Consider the following 20473-nt stretch of genomic DNA (forward strand, 5'->3'; position numbering starts at 1 on the left):
CAGAAAAGAAAAAAGTAATTAACTGTTTGCCGAAACTCCCATAGAGGGTATCAGGTCTTCAAAGGGTAACAAGCGTTTCCCATTTCATCACACCTGAAGCCCTGCACCCTGTAGCAGCCCTGTGACAGGGACACTGCCACCACCTGGGGTAGCTGAACTTCACAAGAATGAAGCACCTCACACGAGGCTCTTCCCATTGTACATGTAGCTGTGACAGCTTCAGTGGAGTGAAATATTAGCAATAGCTAACAGCACCATCACCTGCAGCATGGTTTTGTAAACCTGTCTACATATCTTTTTCTTTTGCAGAAACCTGATATGAATGGTGTTATCAAACCACCTTTTCTAAGGTATCTTTTTTAAAGCTTTTATACTAACTTGTGTTGATTTTTATATTGGCTTGTATTATTGTAATGATTATTAGGGGAAATAAGAAAGTTTTCCCTGAATTGGTTACACTTTTCTCAAGAGTAGCATCAAGTGGTATATACAATGCATAGACCTTTCTCAGAAAAATAAGTTTCTGCAGAAGTTTGACAGTGAGCAGGACTTAAAGTATGTCATTAAGGGCTAGGAAGGGAAAAACAAAACAAAACAAACCCCAAACGCACATACACACCACAAAACTTTCAAGACTGAGAGCTCTTTAAAAAAATATGCCCAGGTCTAACTCAGCATTACTTTCCCAAATTTTGGATCACTGCAAAGTTTTCCCGCATAAGCTTGTTCGAAAAAATTCAAGTTAAAAAGTTGCACAGAATCTTTTGTCTAAAACCATAACTTAGTCTTCAAACAACTTCAATGAAGAAAGTAGATGGCTTAAATGTGGTTCTGTACTGCAGCAAACCTTCTGGTAATTTTGTGCATTTCTTTTCAGTGGAGAAAATCCTTTTGCAACCGTGAAACTCAGACCAACAGTGACAAATGACAGATCAGCACCAATTATTCGATGAATATACGGTCCATGCACATATACTTCCTCCTTATAAACACCATTTTCAGTAATGACAATTACTATCTAAACTTGTTCTAAAGATTTATTTAAATGTAATTATTGTATAATAGAATCATACTGGAATGGATTCTGATTTTTTTAAAACCTATGCTTCCTAATGAGGTAATTGCTTTGGGCTAATGTTTGAGCACTTTGGCTTGATTTTACAGTATGCTTTTTTTGTAGTAGGAATTGTGAAAATACTGCAGATAGTCTGGATACTCTAGTAAACCAGTGTAACTCATAGCTCACAAATCTGAATCTTTGGCATTCATTAATTGGAAACTGCAATGGTAAGTTCTAGAATATAAGCCTGCATATGCCACTTAGTAGATAAGAGAAATATTTTTCTTTTTCAAACACAACAGTTTAACAACTGCCTTATTCCAGAATAGACAATTGCCTGTATAAAGTGATTATACATTATTTTGTTTAAGAAAGATACCCAAGGTTATAAATAAATATCCTTTAAGATTAGACAACTTGTAATGCTTTGCTTAATGTTCAGATACTAGTTTTCAAGTGTTAATATAAACCTATTTTAAGTCTAATGTTGTACTGTCAACAAATTCTTCAATTATAATTTTTCTTTAAAACACATTGTCAAACTTTAGCCTTATAAAAAGTCATAATAAAACAGTGCCATGATGTTTTTCTCAAATGCTAATATAAAGAGCTGCCTTTGAAGTTACTTATTGCATTACTGCAGCCTTCCACAAAAGAAAAAGAGATTGAGAAGACTGGTTAAGGAGCCTAACAGTGGCATAAATGCTGGCGTAGTACAGCATCTGAGTTGTGAAACAGAACTTTGAACTTCAGTCACAAGCAGAGTTGTACATTTTACCTGAGGCCCAGATTTTCTAAATCAAATGGAGCTAGCTTGTCTGAAAGACTTTTCCTACAGTTATCTCAGAAATTAGCAAAGACTATTAGAAATGGACCCTTCCCTCTGCATCAGCACTGGGTGCTTCATCACTGCTCAGTTCAGGTGGTATTTCCCACCCACTGTAAGAAGCCAGTATGGTAACTATTGTCAGTGATTAATCCTTGCTCTAAATCATTCTACTTTACATATGTACATGCTGCCCATGGATTTTAATTCTGTTGTGCCTGCTTCTACTACTATAAACAGTGAATTCAAGTCATGTGAAATGCCTTTCAGTTACTTAATATCAAAAAATAGTATATGAGCATGTGACGGCTGCAGAGGTCCACTCATTCCACCTCCTCTGCTCAGGCTGCCTTTAAAGTTCAACATTGAGGACACTCCATTTGCTATGGAACCTTGTGTAAGTATCCATTATCCCATCTTGAAACACCAGCTATTCACTTGAGCCCATTTTCTAAAGCATATTTGAGGCAAGTCAGCCTAGACTCTACAAACTTTCAGTAATTCAGTATCAGAATTAAATAATCTGAAGTGCAATAATCTCCATGCAGGGCGGTTCATACATGCCAGTGCCACAGGCTCCCTTTCTAGAGAAGAGGCAGAACTTGCTCTTGTCTGTGAACTAACATGAGTTCCACTGTGTTAGGAAACTTCTGCTGTAGCAGACAGGACACTGCCACTGCAGTCCTTGGAGGTCACATGTGTCCCTGTAAGCAAAACCTCCACTAATTAAAATAGGGCTCTTACTCTTTGTTATTACTAGTGCCTTCAGAAGGCAGAGTCACTTAGCACAGGGGTAGCACACACAGCACCTGCAACACTTTCCTCAAAAGCATCTGATATGCTTAGACAAGTACAGCCTTAAACTGTATTTTTATCATCAAAATTCTGACAAATATATATCCGTCTTTGTAGCTAGGATTACTAACTCCACTTTCAGACTACACCCTATCAGACATGTTAGTCACATACGTAATAATCCAGCCACAAGTTGAGGATTGCAAAAGGAAAAGCAGTTTTATTTAGTTTTCAACAGGTGCCACTAAACATGGAAAACAAGTTGGGTTTTCATGTTTTGCAATGCACATGCTCATAAAAGATTAAGTTTAAATTACATGCAAGAGACTAAATTTCTTCACACTTTACAAAACAGGTCTGAAGCAAATAAAATGATTGTACATGACATTTACATTAGAAAGAGTATGCTAACAGTTGTAGCTTCCATAAGCACGTCCACGTTCATTCCCTCAGCCAAAAGCTGCCCCACAATTAGGGCATCTTCTCTGCCTCAGTGCAAGACAGAACAGAATCCCAATTGGAAAGAATACAATGGCACACAAAACACCAAGACAGGTGAAGGTGTCCTCCAACACGCCAACCCTGTAAAAATGGAAAACAGACTCAGTCAAAGACACCCACCAGGCTTGCCCCAAAGTTGCCACTTTGTGATCTGGCAGTCACTAAAAAACCCCCACAATGTTACATAGCAAGATAAAGCACAAAGAGTTTGAGGTTGTTTTTTGTTTTCTGCTTTAAAAGGCTTTTATTTTCATTGCTTGCAGTAGAAGGCTTTGAATTATACTTCTTAAGGAAAAAATAGGAAATTTTCAGCTGATCAGACTGTACATAAGAAGTCTAAAAGGTGTAATTCAAACTAGCTAATTTGTTCCAGACAGCAACCATTTCTCTATTGCTGCAACCCAGGACTGGTACTTAGAGCAGCACAAGCCACCACAGCTGAGCTATTGTATCTACTCCAAATATTGGCTAATCCAAGTGCACTGAAGAACACACATAGGTGAAGCACCTGCTCTACAGTGGGAACAAGTCACATGCACTCTTAATTCAGGAAGCTGTAACACAAAAAACCTGTGCCTCTGCAGCCATCTTTGGTCCCTACAGCAGCTGAAAGTCACACCTCTTCTGTATTCTTGCAACCTAGCTCAACACAGGAATAAAAGATCACCCATTCAGGAGCAAAACTGTAAGCAAGAACCATGCTTCACTCCTTGTTAGCCCTCCTTGGGGTCAGTTTTTTTCTGGACAAGTGAGGATACAGTTTTCTAGAACTAAACCTTAGTGTCACTGAGGTTTCCTCTCATAAAAATGAAAAGCAGCCTTCTTTTAAAATAATTTACTTACTCTTCTGGAATAATACAGTGCTAAAGATTTAACTGTACCAGTCATGTTATACTGGTTATTGCAAATCAAACAACTCAATTTCTCAGCTTTTTAGAACTTTTACAACAGGCAGCAGCTACACTTCTGTGGTATACTTTGCTTCCCCAAGTTTCTACAATTATCCTGGTGTGAACCCTCTCAGTTCATTCAGCCTCAAGTCTCCCACAGTAAATGTGCACAGGAGCTCTTTTAGAAAAAAAATAATCCTTGTTTTCTGAATCTTTTGATCTGATAATTTGGTTCTGTCTCTAAGCTTTTTCCTAAGGGAAACATTTGAATGGGCAGAGTAGTGTAACTCTGGTTAAGGGCTTCTGTTGAAACATCCAGCTTATGCTTTCTCTAAGAAAGTTAAAACCACTGCAGACAGCAAGGTGCAAACAAGTTTATCTGTTACTTCAAATTAATACACAACGTGGTAATGTCTGGTTGCTGCCATTACCAGTACATTCTCTCAGAGGTGCTGTACCTTTCTTCAAAGAGCACAAGTCAAGGGTAGCTAGAAAAGTCCCAAGGCCAAACACACATCACAATCAAAATAACTTTCAGTACATGTTCTTGGCTTCTACTTCCAAAAACTGATGTCCCTGTAGAACTGTAGGAATACCTACTATTGATGCCATTTGGCTCCAGCTGAGTCCCAACTGAATGTCCACCCTACCTAAGAAATTCTGTTTCAGCACAGTTCTGTGACAGCAGAAATTCACCTGAATTTCAGTCCCTGACTTCTTTCTGAAGTGCTCCCCCAAAATGAACACAGACAGTAAAGCCTGAGTGTTCAGACTTAAGAAATTTGAGTAGTTATACTAAACAGTCAAAATTTGGAGTTTAGCAAAACACTTGAACAAGCTGTTCCTTATGTTCCCTAGAACAGTGAAAGTCAACAGAAACAGAGCTAAGTGACCTTGAAATACATGCTACAAGGAAGGTGCCAAGGCCAACAAGTTGTTGTTTCCCTAGAGGACAGTCACAGACAACCTGTTGTACATGTAAACAAGAGGAAGAAAGGAGGATTCTGACTCACAGACCATTTCCTTACTAAAATGTTCCAACCTGTTGGAAAGTAACCATTCTCCTTCCCCTCAGCCATCAGAAGCCAAAGGCTTTTTTTCAAAGTGCTCTTGATATTCTGCTGCTTACACAACTTCATGCTAAGCTTAAACTTTCAACATCAGTCCCCTCCTTTTGATGCTCTATTTCTGTTTACAGAATTCTTGTGAACGAAGTCAACTTTGTATTTGGTATAAGGTACTGTCAGAGTACAGTTGATCCCAGCAGTAGTTTTATAGTTTCTTAGCCTCAAATAATACTGCTTTAAGGCAACAAGTTTAAAAGTGTAGACGAAGGCTCAAATCACCATACAAATTCTAGTCTCAGCACACAAGTGTCCCAAAGCTCAGACTTTAGTAGCCTGTGCTGCTCCTTGTGGCTACTCCTACAAACTCAGCATAACATCACCACCCCTGTTTCTTTAGTTGGGCAGGTGCCAGTGCTGCCAGAGCTCCATGTATCAGTGCAAGCACTTTATTTTGCCACAACAATGTAAGATTACTCTGGAACACAGACATCTGTGTGCGCAGAGATAAGAACAAGGAGAGATCAGCTCTGCAGAAGTCTTCTGCTTGTACAACAAACTCTCCTGAACTTCAGCTCCTACCAGTTTTCCCAGATCTAGAACCTTTTGTAGTGTTAGTTTCAAAGGTGTAGGTACCACCTTGTTTTCCCATAGCTCCAAAGCACTTCAGGAAAGCCTCCTCAAACATGGAAAAATTTCAACTCCCTCTCCAGTCTTTTTCACTTCCTGTCCCCATACATCTATCACCAAATCACAAATCCAGATACCAACATCAGCTTAAAATAAAACTGAAAAATATTCATGATGCTGCCCAAATCCATAAAACTACCTTTCTCCAGTATGGAATTGCCATATTCAGCACACTGCTACAGCCAGTACAGATTGTAAAGGAAAATGAACCTGCAGATACTGTAGTAATAGAACCTAACATTTACTGAGCACTATGTAAAAGAGTTGCAGTGTCAGTAGTGTTTTATTCTATAACTGAAGCAAAAGCCATGTTCAAGGAATTAAGCATAAGGTAACAGTGGAACTTTTAACTTTATAAATAGATTTCTTTACATCTTCTCCAACAGGATATGACAGCCTCCACCAATGAGACCTAAACAAAGAGTTGCCATATGGGCAGTTGGTTCAGCTTACCCAGCAGGGTTTTGTATTTGATTCAAATTACTGATTCTTGCCACAACACGGCACCAATTTACAGCATGTACAGACTCAGCAAACAGCATCCCACTTGGATTTCTGGTATTTGTAGTACAAGTTTTAGTACTGACCATTGACTACAGACACATGCAGAAGCAGCAAGAGCAAGTTTCTTGGAAACAGCACTGCTGATTGTCTTTGTGATGCTGTTCACCAGCACTCTCTTCTGCAGGTCAGGTTTGGGAACACCTACACCTGTCCAGCTGATGCTGGGTTCTTTCTGGGACTGATGAACACACCTTCTGTGCCACCAACCAGCCTTCACACCACTGCTGGCTTGGTGACAAGTATGCCCAGTGGGTTTTTGAGGGTGAGAAAAGCATCATGTACCCCTCACCTGGCATGAATGTATTTCTACCTCTACAGTGAATGTGCTGACACCACATGCCAGCAGACAAGAAGGAGCCAGGCCACTTCTGCTGCGAAGCACAAACTCACCCTGGCCTTGGCACATCAGTCACTGACTCACAGCACTTGCCCTGCATCACTCAGCAAAGGGCACACAAAAGAAACTACAGGCACTAGATTTGCTCAGCTTGGTTAATATTTATTTTTGGTCTGTGACTAGTGCTCTGCTACAAAGAATTTTAGCCCAGGATTCCCATCAGCCCATGGGAACAGTGCCTGCTTCCCTTCCCCTCTCACGATGGAGCATTTCCCAGCAACATGAAATAGCATAGGGGAAGACAATCAAAGAGAACAGTACTGCCAGGGAAAGGAAGATGGAAGGAGTTACTGAAAAATTATGAACACAACAGCAGTCACTCTCACTACTAGAAAAACGGCAAATATACAAGGGCATATAATTAATAAAATTTTGCCATACACTCTGGATTATTAATGCTTCATCCAGACCACTGTATACTGGACTTTGGTCCTAATTTAAAAAAGCAAACAAAAAAAAACCCCAAAAGCCCCAAACCTGGATTAATGAGAGAGTCAAAAGGAAAGAAAAACAGTCAATAAACTGTATCACCTATCAACTTAACCCTTGCCACCCAACTTTCAAGTCCCAGTCCCAAGCCAGTCATTATACCATTAGCCTGTGCCAGAAAACATCAAAATCCATTTCCCAGGTTGAGCTCAGAGCACACTAACCCAAGAACAGATGCTTTTATTAGACTGACTTTTAAAACAGAGGTGGAGAGCCTCCCATTAGCACTTGCTTCCAGATATTTCCAAGTAGCTGTCCTACCTGAGCATATTGTTGTGTATGGGGGTGCTATTAGCATGGCTTCTGGCTAACAGGAAAGCTTTAGCATGACTTCTTAGCTGTACAGCCCCTTTGCCTGGGGTGTATCTGGACTCTAAAACTGTAAAACTACATTGCAAGTGACCCTCAAAATTAGACTGCAGTTAAAGAATGAAGCCAGCAAACAAGGCTCTCACACCTTCATTCACCAGGGAAAAGATGTGCTACTGGAAGTGCCGTCTCTGGGGAAGAATCTGCTAATAGGATTGAAATGCAAAGTGATTCAGAACTGTTTAGATAGCCAGACTGGTTACAGATACAGCAATAGAAAGGACACAGGGGTTCAACAAAAAATGATAAGTCTGGGTGCAGAAGTACAATATGTCAATTGGTACTTGTGGAAATGCATAAAATGGTGAGCACCCTCAGAACAAATAAAAATCACCAGTAGAAGCACAGGAGGTGAGGCTCCTCCTTTTCCCCACTTCAGAAGTCAACCCAGTAACATACTATGTGTACTGAGAGGCTCTGACACAACCTAGACCTTTCTGAATAATGAGATTTAAGCAGTTCTCAATACCACAGAGCCAAAGAAGGCGAAGTCCCTTTCTCCAGGCATTTCAATGACACCAAAAATATTACTTTGGAAATCATATACTAATACAGTACACAGCATGCTAAGGCTATTGTTTTTCCTGCCTTGTTTTGCTATTACACTAATGTCATCTTTTTCATTCACATACATTCAGCCTTCCTTTCCTGCATTCAAATCTGGCTTTGTTCGTGTTTTTAAATCATCTCCTTGTCTCTTAAAAAATCCATATTTGGTTCCTGCCCTCACGTCTTTGCAACATGTAAGTCAGTGTGCTTAGTTAAGAGTATAAGCAGTCTTAATTTTGATCTGACCTTAAAGAATAAGCACACTAATAAACATCAGAGAGGGATCAATCAGGGTACTTCTGGTCAGCCCCAAGTAGCTGCAAACACAAGCATGCACGACTGCTGTCTAACCCATTACAATCAACCCTCTTAATCAGCTTGTAAGGCCCGAGTCAGCAGATGTCCCTGACACTTTAAATAGAATTTATTTTTAAAACCCTTCCCCCTAAACAGTTTTATTTTTTTGTGGTAACGCAAAATGCCAATTAAAAAAAAATAAAAATCAACATGCATGTTCAACACCAGACCCAGGGAAAAGGAGCAGCCAAAGCAGCCACAGGAAGCACAGCTGGCTCAGCAGCAGAGGAAGGAAGACCAGGGGCAGCAGAGCTGAGCAGCAGACCAGGTCAGCCACAAGTGCCACTCATTTGGAAAGCTCACCAGAACTGTGTCTGCGTGACCTCCACCACAACTCACCTGTTCCTTCAGAGCCAGTTCCTATCACATCTGTTGCAGTGTGACCACTACTACAGCATTGGCTACACAAACACTTTTTGGCTCCTGTTAATTTGTGTCACCACCTAATTTTGGATGAACACTTACCCAGTTGCTGCTTAGCCAGTTACTAAATTTAGAAGGAGAAAAAAACTCAATGCTTTCTATAATGGAGAATGAATATTTTAGTTTTTGCTTCTGCATCTTACCTGAACTGTGAAGTAATTAGAGCCTCCATATTCAAACTGTAGATTCAATAATGTAACCAAACAAATTTTGTTCTCCAGCACAAACCACATAAAAGCTGATTATAACTGCACCACTCCTAGTCTAAAAATAAAGTGGAAAGGTTTATTTATACTGCAAGCAGCGTCTTGGATTTAAGTTATAACTGCAGCTGCCAACTCTATAAAGTAAGGTCAATTATTCCCACTGACAAGTATTTAAAACCAAATTACTTTTCAGACAACTCCCTTCTTGAAAAATAAGTCTTAAAACATTACTATCTTAAGTCAATGCTCAGGATCAGCAGGTCAACAGTGAGATATGCAGACACAGCATCAGTACAATTTAACGTGCATTTTTAGACTTAGCACTAAATCACAGTATTTAAACATATGCTTATCAGAATTTTTCATCCCATACAAATAAAGTTGAAGGGTCATCCCAGGTAATCAGAGACAGTTTGCTTGCACAACAAGCTCTGCAAGACCTGGAAAAAAACTGCACTTCACCCTAAAGTGTCTAGGTGAAGCAAGTTTAAATTTCACCTGCAAAAAGCAGAATTAAAGGAATTTACAATTATATATGCAACTACTGAGTAAGCATGGGATGCTTACAGTTTTAATTTCCATTAAGAGAGAGGTGCCAGCTTCTAAAGCCTCAGCTTGAAGGTGTATTGAATTATTGTTAATCTATATTTCCAGAAAGAAATCTGAATCTATACCCAGCCATTGGCCTTGCCCTCCTCTACACAACCTGTACATATATGTAAATGCCATTATCCTTAAAAGCCACCTTCAAGTACGGGACAGCACAGTATGTGCAGATTCATCTGAACTTCCTTATGCTTTATGCCCCATTTCCTATACAGAGGGCTGGCTGAAGAGCCAGAGAAATAGGAACAGCCTGTATCTAGTTGTTGTCTTTCTTGAAATGCCTACAAATCACCAGCCTCCTCTAGTGCAGTAGCACCACTGCATTAATTCCAGTTCTGAGTACACACTAATTAAGAGACAAGCTTCATGGCTTCACACCAACAGCCTAGCTTCACTAGTGAGGTTAAGCATGCCAGCTACAATTCTCTGTAGATATCAGACCAACAATCTATGATGATCTAAACTGAGACCTGGTGTTTTTAACTCACTTGTCTGTATACACAGCTAAAACAGTATCACCTCTGGTTACCAACAAACAAGACCAGCTTTCTCCTCTCACCCAGAACAACTCACTGCTACAAAGAAATCCTAATTATCAGAATACAGACACCAAGACAAATGGTGACATTGGAAAAAAAAAAAAAAAAAAGCTCTCAGATCAGGTCTGGTGACAGACTAGGTGTTAGAGACTAGATTATCATTTTTTATATATTCCTCATTAGGGAATACATTCCTGCAGGAAATATAATTCTTTAGAAAAATGTTTTGATTATTGCCCACAAATCAGTTCAGACGTGTAGAATAAAAATCCTCAGAAACAGCAAGAGCTATGCTGTTCTCACTTAGGACCCTATTAACAGGCTTACTACCTCCTCTCTGCTGGGTTTAGGTAACAGACTTCCTGCTGAGCAGCTGCCTGCCTCTGCTGTTAGGCTGAGGGGGGGAAAGTTACAGCTAACCTAGTCAGGCATTCCAAATGGCAGACTCACGGCATTTGCTCAAGCCTGCTGTATCAAAGCTTTCTTCTTTGCAATCATGTCTGTAAGTCATTGCCGAATTTCATGCCCTGCCTGCTCCAGCCACCAGGTTACAGCACAGGAGGGATGAACACTCCACTCTGACTGAGCAGCATAGGCTTAAAAAACGCTTCAAACTGTGGTGTAAGGGAGCTACACTGATTCCAGCACAGGCTGATTCTCTCTGTGTGACAGGCCAGCATCAGGAACTGCTGCACTATTGTAGCTATTGCTCTTTATAGCACTCTTGAAAAGGTATTTCAAAGTCGGCTTTACTCACAAGATTCAAAAGGATTCCAGCATGTCAGCCTGCTGTTAGAAGCCAAAAATCCACAGGTTTTCATCAGAGTATCAGACACACTCTCTAAATAGGTAGGTCTTTTTATTTTTAATTATATTAAGAATATTTACATAAAGTTTAGATACTGTTGTTGTGAACAACTGTAGAAAACCTATATCGTGAATGGCTTTCTGTCAAACCACACTCAGGCTTTGTGATTTAAATAACTGAAGTAAAATCAGCAGACTGTAGTTTTGAAGTACTTTATCACCTAAGTGCAATTTTCCCCAGAGTCTCTTCTCTCAGGAGACATGCAGAAAACAAAATTTCAACCAAAACCTGAGAACTTACTACTTTGTCAAGTAACAAACAAACAAACAAACAAACAACCTACCACCCATAAAAAAAACCCCACCCTCAAAACAAACCACTATGGCAGGGACAAGGTTTGCAAGAGATCTGAGAACACACTTTTAATCAAATTTGTCTCACCTTCCAGTGCTGGAGGAAGCTTCAGTGTTATTAAAATTTGGGACCCACTACAATACTTCTCAAGCAGATGTTTTGTAATTGTCAGAAAATAAAGATGCCAGAACACAGCAGTGTTATGTCCCTTCCCTCACCCTTTCTTATAAACAATTGAGTATTTGTTAAACAGGAAAATAAAAACCCAAGAGGGCCCATCACAGGGTCTGTCTCAGATTTTGAAAAAAAAAAAAGCTTTTACAAATATTAGATGAAAAAGATGTTTTCACCATTTTTAAAGGTACCTTTTTTCTGTTAAGTAATAGAAAAGCACCCATTGCTTTGCAGTTTGTTCTACCCAACAATGCAAGATGGAGAAAAAGAAAATGAAAGTGACCACAAGAGAAGCAGGCAGACTGCATTCTCCAAGCTAAAAAGATAATTACATGACTGGATCTCGAAAGTTAGTGGCTGTAATGACTCAATCTGTACTTAAGAACATAAAACAGTTTAAAAGCAGGAGTTAGGCAATGTCAACTACAAGCAATAGAGCTGGCAAGATTCTGCAACTCGGTTTATTTCTCTGCACAGGACTACATCCACCCCAGACATTTTAATAAAGCAAGGAAGGACTGAACACACATTAACACTGAAGTCTGTAATTAGAAAGCAACACTGACAAATGACGAATGAGGCCGATCGGACTAATTAATAACTCTAAGCAAGAGGTACAGCTTGCAAGACAGGAGAGTCATCACCCAGAAGCAGCAATGCTTCAGAGATAGAAAAAAAAAATAAAAGTGCAATTACATAGTGACCAGAGGCATACTACCTACTTGTACAGGGGCTGCTTTTGGGGATACTTTGTACTTTTTATGACTTCATACCATAAATCAAGCCTAAAGATAAACTGTACTGTAGATAGCTTTTTAATCCCAAGATCATTCATGACTGCAATAAAATAGACTCCTGCCCAAATAACAGAACAATGCTGTGTATTTCTCCTCAACACCATATACCTAAAGTTTGAAATGGTTTTGGTTTCAATTAGCAGCAACATATTTATAAATGCCTTAGTGTAAAAGACTGGTTGGTATTTCAGATGGTAGAAACCCTCTCAGTGGGCTTTATCCTACTTCATCAGTTACATTATTCCACAGCCACAAACAAGGCTTTTTTCTCATCATCTAAAGGAGATGAATTTCTATTAACAATCATGCACAACATCAAACTGGGACAGTAACAGGATGACTGACTTGGCAGTTTAATAACCAAGTTTTTCATGTACCATTGATAGCTTTTTATGTTTATCAATGCCCTTTCAACATCTTGTCTATTCAGAGTTGTATTCACAGAGTATCTGCATGTTGCATTCTTCATAAAACAGGTTTCCAGGCTGAGAAGTAAACTAGAACTATGTTTAAGGTCTTGTGAAGTCAAAGAGGATTATGAGCTCTTCTCTAAGAGAAGCAGCCAGTGTGACCTTCCAGAACTTGAACCCTGACCCTTCAGGTTGCAGTGAATATTTCTTATACGCTTCCCACCCAGCCTCCCTGTCCTTTATCTTGAAGTACCAGACTATCAATTCTTAAACTAGTCAAAAAAAAAAGCCATCTGAGATTTTTCCCTCCTATCCTGACACTGACTTTTCCTCTAATGACAATTAGGAAAAATCAGAGTGACGCTGCAAGGAAGACTGTGACACACCATTACTAGATAAAGTTCCTCATCCTTGGGATTCCCTGATGAAGGTTATTTCAGAAGTCCTGAAAAGAGGTCTGCAGTTCAAGCAGTGCAGTGTTATACCTCATCATGATCAATGTGTCATAGTTCTCCTCACCACTTTTTTTTTTTTTCCACAGCCTAGAACAAAACCTGAGGGTCCAGGAGTAAACAAGCTTCCGGTGGAGGGTATTTTACTTTAGGAAAGAGTCCACAATGTACAGAGAGCACTGGTTACCTCCATCAGAGCAAGTCTGATGATTTCAGAAAGCTATTCAAGTGAGGTCACTTAAAAACACCTTACAAAAGGTTGCTCGTTTTCCCAAATTTGGCAAAAGTTAGATATTACACTTGCAAATTATTGCTTCAAAGGTATCTCATAGAGCATCCCAGGATAACTTCCAGGAAAATAAAAAAACGGATCCTAAGAATAACAGCAAGAGCCTACCAACCTAAGTTATTGCAAAGACCACTTCCATAGTAAAATGCTTTGAGATTGACTGAGTTTAGAGCCAGAAGGCCTGTATAAACACACTGCCTGCTGTTTACCAAGCAATGCATAACATCTTTCCTGTCTTCTGGTTGAGCTAAAGCATAAGCATTTGAATGTAATTACGCAGGTGACAGGATCTACCACATCCTCTGAACAGCTCAGTGGTTGCTTTCCCTTACCGTTTAAAACATAGAACTTATAGATCAATAGTTCTAACTACTACAGGTTTTTCAGCCTTAACTAGTGGCATTTCAGCAGGCAACTGTTTTTACATAGCACCACAAGACACTCTTATTTGAATCCACCTTTGAAGGCAGGTACTCTCAGACAAACATAAATTCTAACAAACCCAAAAGGCATCTGGGGGACAGCCTGTGTCATGATGACAATCTCTATCACCTTTGTCACACTGAAACCTGGCACCATTTCAGTTATTCCAGCAAGTCTGTTTCCTAGGCGTTCTGAAATGGATAAGCAAGGGCTCAGACCTGCAGAGTATTAAGTGCCTGCTCACAAGACACCACAAGGGTGACTCCCATACATTTGGAGAGGAGGGGAAGGATTCTGCATTTGAGTCAGAGCTGGGCAGGCCCGGCAGGGTCCCAACTGCACCAGCAGCAATCTGGCCACCCCCACCCATTAGTTAATATCCTGGGATGAGAAGTGAAGTGCAAAGGGACCACAGCTGACTTGCAGCACTACCTGGAAACAGACTGGCTCCTTCCCTTTTCTCGTGGCTGGTGATCTCCGAGGGGGAAGTTGTTCTCTTGTTGCAACTCCATCTAACAGCTGACCACTTTTTCTGGTGTTCATTAGATCAACACGTGGAATCAAATCTATTAACCTCCCTGTTCTTCTGCAGTAAAAGGACTTTTAAATTAGGAGATCTTTTAAAGCCTTAAGATGCTGATGTTTTCAACCAATACTGAAAATAACCCCACCTGGTTTTACACAGCCTGGATGCTGGGAACAGTAACACACAACACAGCAGCAGAATCCCTTCCACTGAACTGCCAGATAACCAGTAGTGATTATGGTCAAAGATTACAGAAAGTTTCACAATAAAATCATGCTACTCTCTCTCACTAGGCATAAACATATTAGAAAGGACTTCCTGTCATACTCACCCCCAAGAACTGACCCTTAACATCCGTGACCAAACTGCCTTTTCATTAAAAATACCACTTACAGATCTCCCTCCATCGTAAAGAATAGATTCATGTTTCTATGTAGACTACTGTATTAATAAGAGTGGTTGTCACAAGTCCATTAGGACAAGCTTTTAGCACATAAATTAAAGCACTCCACTACTAAGTGTTAGTGCTTTTTCAATTAATTTCATTCTACTACACACAAAAAGAGAAACTATTGAAAACCAAGGATCTATATGGATACCTGTAATTTAGAAAAATAAAACCCAAGACTGAATTTATTTCTAAACTAGAGCTATTTTACCTGCAGGCAGGACAGCCACCAACTACTACTACAGAGGTAGTGGTAGCAGGCTGTTGAATAATAGTGTAGGTGCTTGAATAGTTTGGCTGTGATGTCGGTGGAGGAACAGCATACCCTGAAATAAAGGAAAAAAACTCAATCACTGCATGTAAGGAACAAAGAACAACGCTAACAATTTAAAAGTATGGAAGCAAAACATGGGAAAGAAAAATAAACAGAAATGTAGTCTTGATTGAGCACTTGAAGAAGCTCTACCAAAATCAGAGCTGGAACACACTACTCAGCACAGCTAATACCAAAACCACTGCATAACCACGCATCTAGCACAATTTAACCATCTAAAAAGGTCACAGAGCTAATAATTAACTTTGAGACTTTGTTGCAATGCTGTTTGGGCACTATGGAAAAACAGTTTAAACAAACAGTGATCACAGCTTTCACTTCTGGATATCATGTATCGGTTACGTCCTACTCCGGCAGGCAAACTAGTTGAAACAATGAATCTTCGTTTGGTTTCCACCCTAACTAAGTTAAGAACAGGAGAGAGAAAGGAGTGGTAAGGGGCGAGTGGAAAGGAAGCAGGGGAAAAAAAACCTTTCCGAAAATCCATGTTGTTAGCTACTGAATGTGCCATTTCAGCAGCTGTAATTAGTACACACAAACTCTTAACTACTGCATTAATTTCTTTTTTTGAAAGTGCTTTTTAAAGGGATGGTTAGATGTACCAGATCTAATCATACAGCCAAGGTACACTCTGCCCAGGTAGAATTTTAAGCTTCTCTCCCAGCACACAGTTCTCAGATCTGCTTGACTCAAGTTATGCATCTGTAAAGTCCACCAATTTTATTTAAAAATTAACTGAAAACAGTCAGTAACATTTGTATTAGAGGAAAGTAAGCTCCAAGTTGTCAGCAGGAAATCAATCTATGTCCCCGAGATTCAAGCCAATGCTTAATGATTGGGGTCAGTGTGTGCTCTACTCAGTGTATTATTTTTGTAGCTTTTGAAGCACTTTGTTAATTCTACAGTCTTTCCCAAGAGGCTACTTCTTTCTTTAACAGGTTATTGTTAATTCAGTTAACAAATCTACTCACCTGCTCAAGTCTCTCCGAGACTACCCAAGTGTATCAGAAAAAACCCAAACATTAACCAGAGCACAGTGAAGCGCAGGCAAAGAGAAGTGCGAGTTTGGGGTCTGTTCTGCTGCTGGCACAGCTGCGTCCCATTGCCATTATGCTCAGGTGGGAAACCCCCGCACTGAGGGATGCGGGCAAACTCGGTCAGTATTTTGGGGAGGGCAAAGCACAAACACGACGTTACAACCTCAGAGACACCCCGGGGAAGGAGGGGAAAGGGAGGCGACGCTTGCAAACACCTGGATCTCTCTGCACCCTCCTCCTCGCGCGGGTTTTAAGCGTGGAAAACCAAGACGATCCAGCCGCTGGAGAGTTCCTGCCGCTCGCAGCCCCCGAGGCTGGAGGCCACGGCCCTTCCCCAGAGCCCGCGGCCCCCGGGGCAGCGCCAGCACCGCCCCCTCCAATCACGGAGGGAAGAAAAGCCTCTCCAGAGCCGCCCCCCAGCCCAGGGCAGGGGGGAGCGCGGCGCAACTTCCCCTCCACACGCCGGGGGCCCCCTTGCCCCCCTCAGAGCGGGCGGCCCTTCCCCCGCCGCCTCAGACCCACCTGCGGCAGCCGCGGCGCCCGGGTAGGGGTAGGGCGGGGGCGGCTGGAAAGCGGGCTGCGCGGCGGGGATGGCGCCGTAGTTGCTCTGCCCGTAGTCGTAGCCCGCGCCCTGCGCGGCGGGGCTGTAGGCGGGGGGCCGGTCCTGCAGCAGGGGCTTGTTGTCCATGCTGGGGCGGGCGGCGGGGCTGCCTGCCCGCGGCGCGGAGCGGCGAGCGCCGGGAGGGCGAAGAGGAAGCGGCGCCCTCGCCTCAGCGCCCAACTTGGCGGGCGCCGCCCCCTCCGCCCCGCCCGGGGGCGCCGGAGCTCAGCGGCGGCGCGAGCGCCCGCGAGGCAGCGCCCCGCGCATTCGGGGCCGGGCGCGAGGCTGGGGGGGGGTGTGGGGGGGGGGGGGGAGGCGGCGGAGCGGCCCCTGGCGCGCGGGGCCCCCGCACCGAGCGCCCCGCACCGAGCGCCCCGCACCGCTGCTGCGCTCGCGGCCGGTCACAAGACCGCGCCCCACGTGACGCCGCTCCCCAGCGGCGCGGGGTGACTCGCCGGGAGGCGCAGCAAAGCCTGGGCCTTAAAGGGGCCGCGCCGCCCCGGGAGCCGCCCGCCCTTCCCCCTTCCCGCCCGGTCTCATGACTGCAGCGGGGCTGGGAGCGTGCCCTGCTCCTCGTGCCGCAGCCGCCGCGCCTGCAGATCGTTCCTTGAGTAAGCCGATAATGGGTTTTTCACATGCTCGCCGAGGCCCCTTTTAGCATCGCTCTCCTTCAAGTGCTCCTCTCCCGAAAAGCTGGAAACTGGAGGCCTGAACGGGACGAGGACGGGACTCGTGGTTGGCTCGGTCCCAGATAACATTTCAACCGCTTGTAGCTGGAGTTGTACATCTGCTCAACGCGGGAAGACCCCGAGAATGTCAAGAGAAAGAGTGACTGGAAGGTTATCGCTTCTTCCCCTGTAACAACACCAAGAGCCACTTTCAACCGTATAGTAGCTGAATTATTTCAGCTGAGGGAGTGGAACTGTGTCCGTGTGTGTAGATCTCACCTGTGTGTGTTCACGCAGAACCCCTGGCCTGAGGGAAACGCAAAAATCCAGCAAGAAACAGTGCTGTGTTCTGCAGTGACTTCTGCAAACTCTTGCACCCCCGCTGGGGAGAGCCATGCTCGAGTGCTAAAGGTAAAAAAGAAGAGCTCTGGGGGTGGTGGCACAGAATGGTAAGGATGTAGAAGAGGGCGTTTTTGAAAAGAGACTGAGGAAAAAGCAGAAGAACTCTCACATGGTTCAAAGAAACGCTGAAGAAAGAGGCTGCTTTCTCCTGTACAGCAAACTAAAGGAATGAGTTCCAGAGCTCCTTCTGAAATCCAGGTTTGCAATGATTGGGCAGCTCAAGCCAGATGCTGAAAAATCTTAAATGTCTTTTATCATCGTTAAAACTCTGGCCTTTCCCCTCCACACCTTCAACCCTGGAGCTGATTAACCAGATCTTTTGTTTTTTAAATCTGCACAGGTTTGTCCTTCACTACAGGTACCAACACAGCCCCTGTCGCCATGGCAAACACTGAGCAACTCCCGTGGCAGCTGGGAAGGCTTAACCCCATTCAATAGGAAGGGTGAGAAGAAAAAAAAAAAGGGGGGGAGAGGGGAAGATTAAAAATTTGTCTCAAAATCAAATTCTTGAAACAGGTAAGGACAGAGACTACACGCCCCGAAATCCAAGCCAGCACCAGTGCCACAGGATGGTGAGAGGATCCCTGCCCGCCTGCTTCCCACCTGCCTCCAGTTTGCAGGGAAGGGCACTGCTCACGGTCTGCAGTGACATTTACAGACTGCTCCTACTCTGAGGAAAGCCTTTGCTTACTGTAACTGTAATGGTGCTGATATTACATGAGGTTTTTGAAAGAAAAATCTTGAGGCACAAAGGCAATGTGGTACTTCCTCATAAGAGGAAAGAGACTTCCCTAAAATGAGTGTCAAGTGATCCCCTTTTAAAGAACTGGGAAAGTGTGGAAGAGCTGACAGTAGGGAAGTTAGCCCTACAAACAGTCAACAGACACATGAGGACAGCAGCTGCAAAACAGTGAAACAGGATTTAAATTATCTTGACTGTGCTTTGCAGAGCACAGTCTTTCAAAATAATAAGAGATTTTAAATCTCATAAAGTTAATTCTGGAGTGATCTAGGCTTGCCCAGGTCAGGGATGTGTCCCAGTCTTGGGGCAGACCTCCCCTAACTGCATTTTCAATACATACCATGGCTTTGCCATGATACACTGCAGGTTGTAATTAGCTAAAGTTATGAGCAAAACTGAGAGAAATCTCTACAGCCATCAAGAGCTAGCAACCTTAACAGAGTGAGACCTGGTTCATTGGAGATAACTCATTTCTCCTGGGTCACACAGTAACCACAAGGCTTCCTACAGGAGTAGGAAAGAACATCTGGATGTTTTCTCTCTCTTTTGCAAGGCCTTGGAGCCTCATTCAGGGAAGACCCAGGGTGCATCCTTCACAGGGCACAGACTGGAAGTGAGGTTCACACAACCCAGTGCCCCAGGGTTATACAGCAAATCCACAGTTCAAACAGACAGCAAAATGAAAATCAGTTTATATTTAGCTGTTTGTTTTGCAAAAACCTTTCTCTTGGTTAGCTCCTTGCAGATAGGAAGTCTATTGCAACAACAGCAACTGAACAAAGTAGGGCTCAACATCAAAGACCCAAAGCAAGCAGGAGTTTTCATAAGGCATGAGTTAATTCCTAACTTTTACATCAACTTACAGACACAGCAGAGCCTCCAACCACAAAAAGGTTACATGCTGCCACCGTTCTGGAGAGTGCTGATTTGGTTTCATATGTAACATCTTTCTTAAAATAAGCATAAGAAAGCTGTACTGGTTGTAAATGACTTATCATGTGAAGTCCTTGCATAACCAGTCATTCATGCTGTCATCCTGTAACATTACAGAACTGTGGTTCAAAATCCAAACTGTGAGAAGATCCCAGAGAATGCTCCTTAAGTTCTTCTGCAATCCAGTTCCCATAGGAAACAAGTCTTGATTCCACCTGCTTAAATGACAACTGGATTGAATACATGTCAAATCAATCAGTCACAATTGCTACAAACCTTGCAAGATGAAGAATCTAGGATCCTAGGATCTAAACAGTTTTTTGGTCTTCTTTATAAAATGTTTTACAATTACCAAATCATAAACACACTAATAGGGACCAAAAATTCTGTATTGGGGGAATAAACCACAGCAGCATGAGTCAAGTGTTCCTGGAGCTCAGGAGGAACCAACCCAGACAGGATGGTTTTGCATCATACGGTCATCATTCTAGAGAATTTAATGTGAACATAAACCCTCCAAACCACAATCCTCTTCACAACAAAACCATCTGAACCTACAGGCCACAGAACAAGAGCAAGGCAGATGTATTCTCTTTAACCAGCAACTAGAAACTCCTTAGGCTGGATTCACTATGGATCTACCAGTTCCCTTTGAAAAAGGCCTGAAATCAAAGACGACTGCTTTTCCACCCTCATTTACTGCACCTTTGAGATACACAAAGATCTGAGATACCTTTTGTTTGCAGATCT

The 20473-nt window shown here is 42.5% G+C and overlaps 2 protein-coding genes across 2 annotated transcripts in view; one reads left to right on the forward strand and one right to left on the reverse strand.

Moving 5' to 3' along the window:
• Positions 1 to 1655, forward strand: part of BAIAP2L1 (BAR/IMD domain containing adaptor protein 2 like 1) — a 38459-nt gene extending 36804 nt beyond the window's left edge. Inside the window, exons 13-14 of the mRNA XM_051632531.1 lie at positions 310 to 350; positions 878 to 1655. Coding sequence (XP_051488491.1) covers positions 310 to 350; positions 878 to 953 — 117 coding nt within the window. The 3' untranslated portion in view covers positions 954 to 1655. The remainder of the gene's footprint in view (positions 1 to 309; positions 351 to 877) is intronic.
• A 1219-nt stretch (positions 1656 to 2874) lies between these two features.
• BRI3 (brain protein I3) lies at positions 2875 to 17381 on the reverse strand. Its single transcript, XM_051632349.1, has 3 exons — positions 16900 to 17381; positions 15218 to 15332; positions 2875 to 3263 (listed from the first exon to the last, which is right to left on the reverse strand). The coding sequence occupies exons 1-3, from the start codon at positions 17063 to 17065 to the stop codon at positions 3131 to 3133; spliced, it is 414 nt and encodes a 137-aa protein (XP_051488309.1). The 5' UTR covers positions 17066 to 17381; the 3' UTR covers positions 2875 to 3130.
• Positions 17382 to 20473: the final 3092 nt, after the last annotated feature.

This window comes from Apus apus, chromosome 14 (assembly GCF_020740795.1).
Source record: "Apus apus isolate bApuApu2 chromosome 14, bApuApu2.pri.cur, whole genome shotgun sequence".
Taxonomy (NCBI): domain Eukaryota; kingdom Metazoa; phylum Chordata; class Aves; order Apodiformes; family Apodidae; genus Apus; species Apus apus.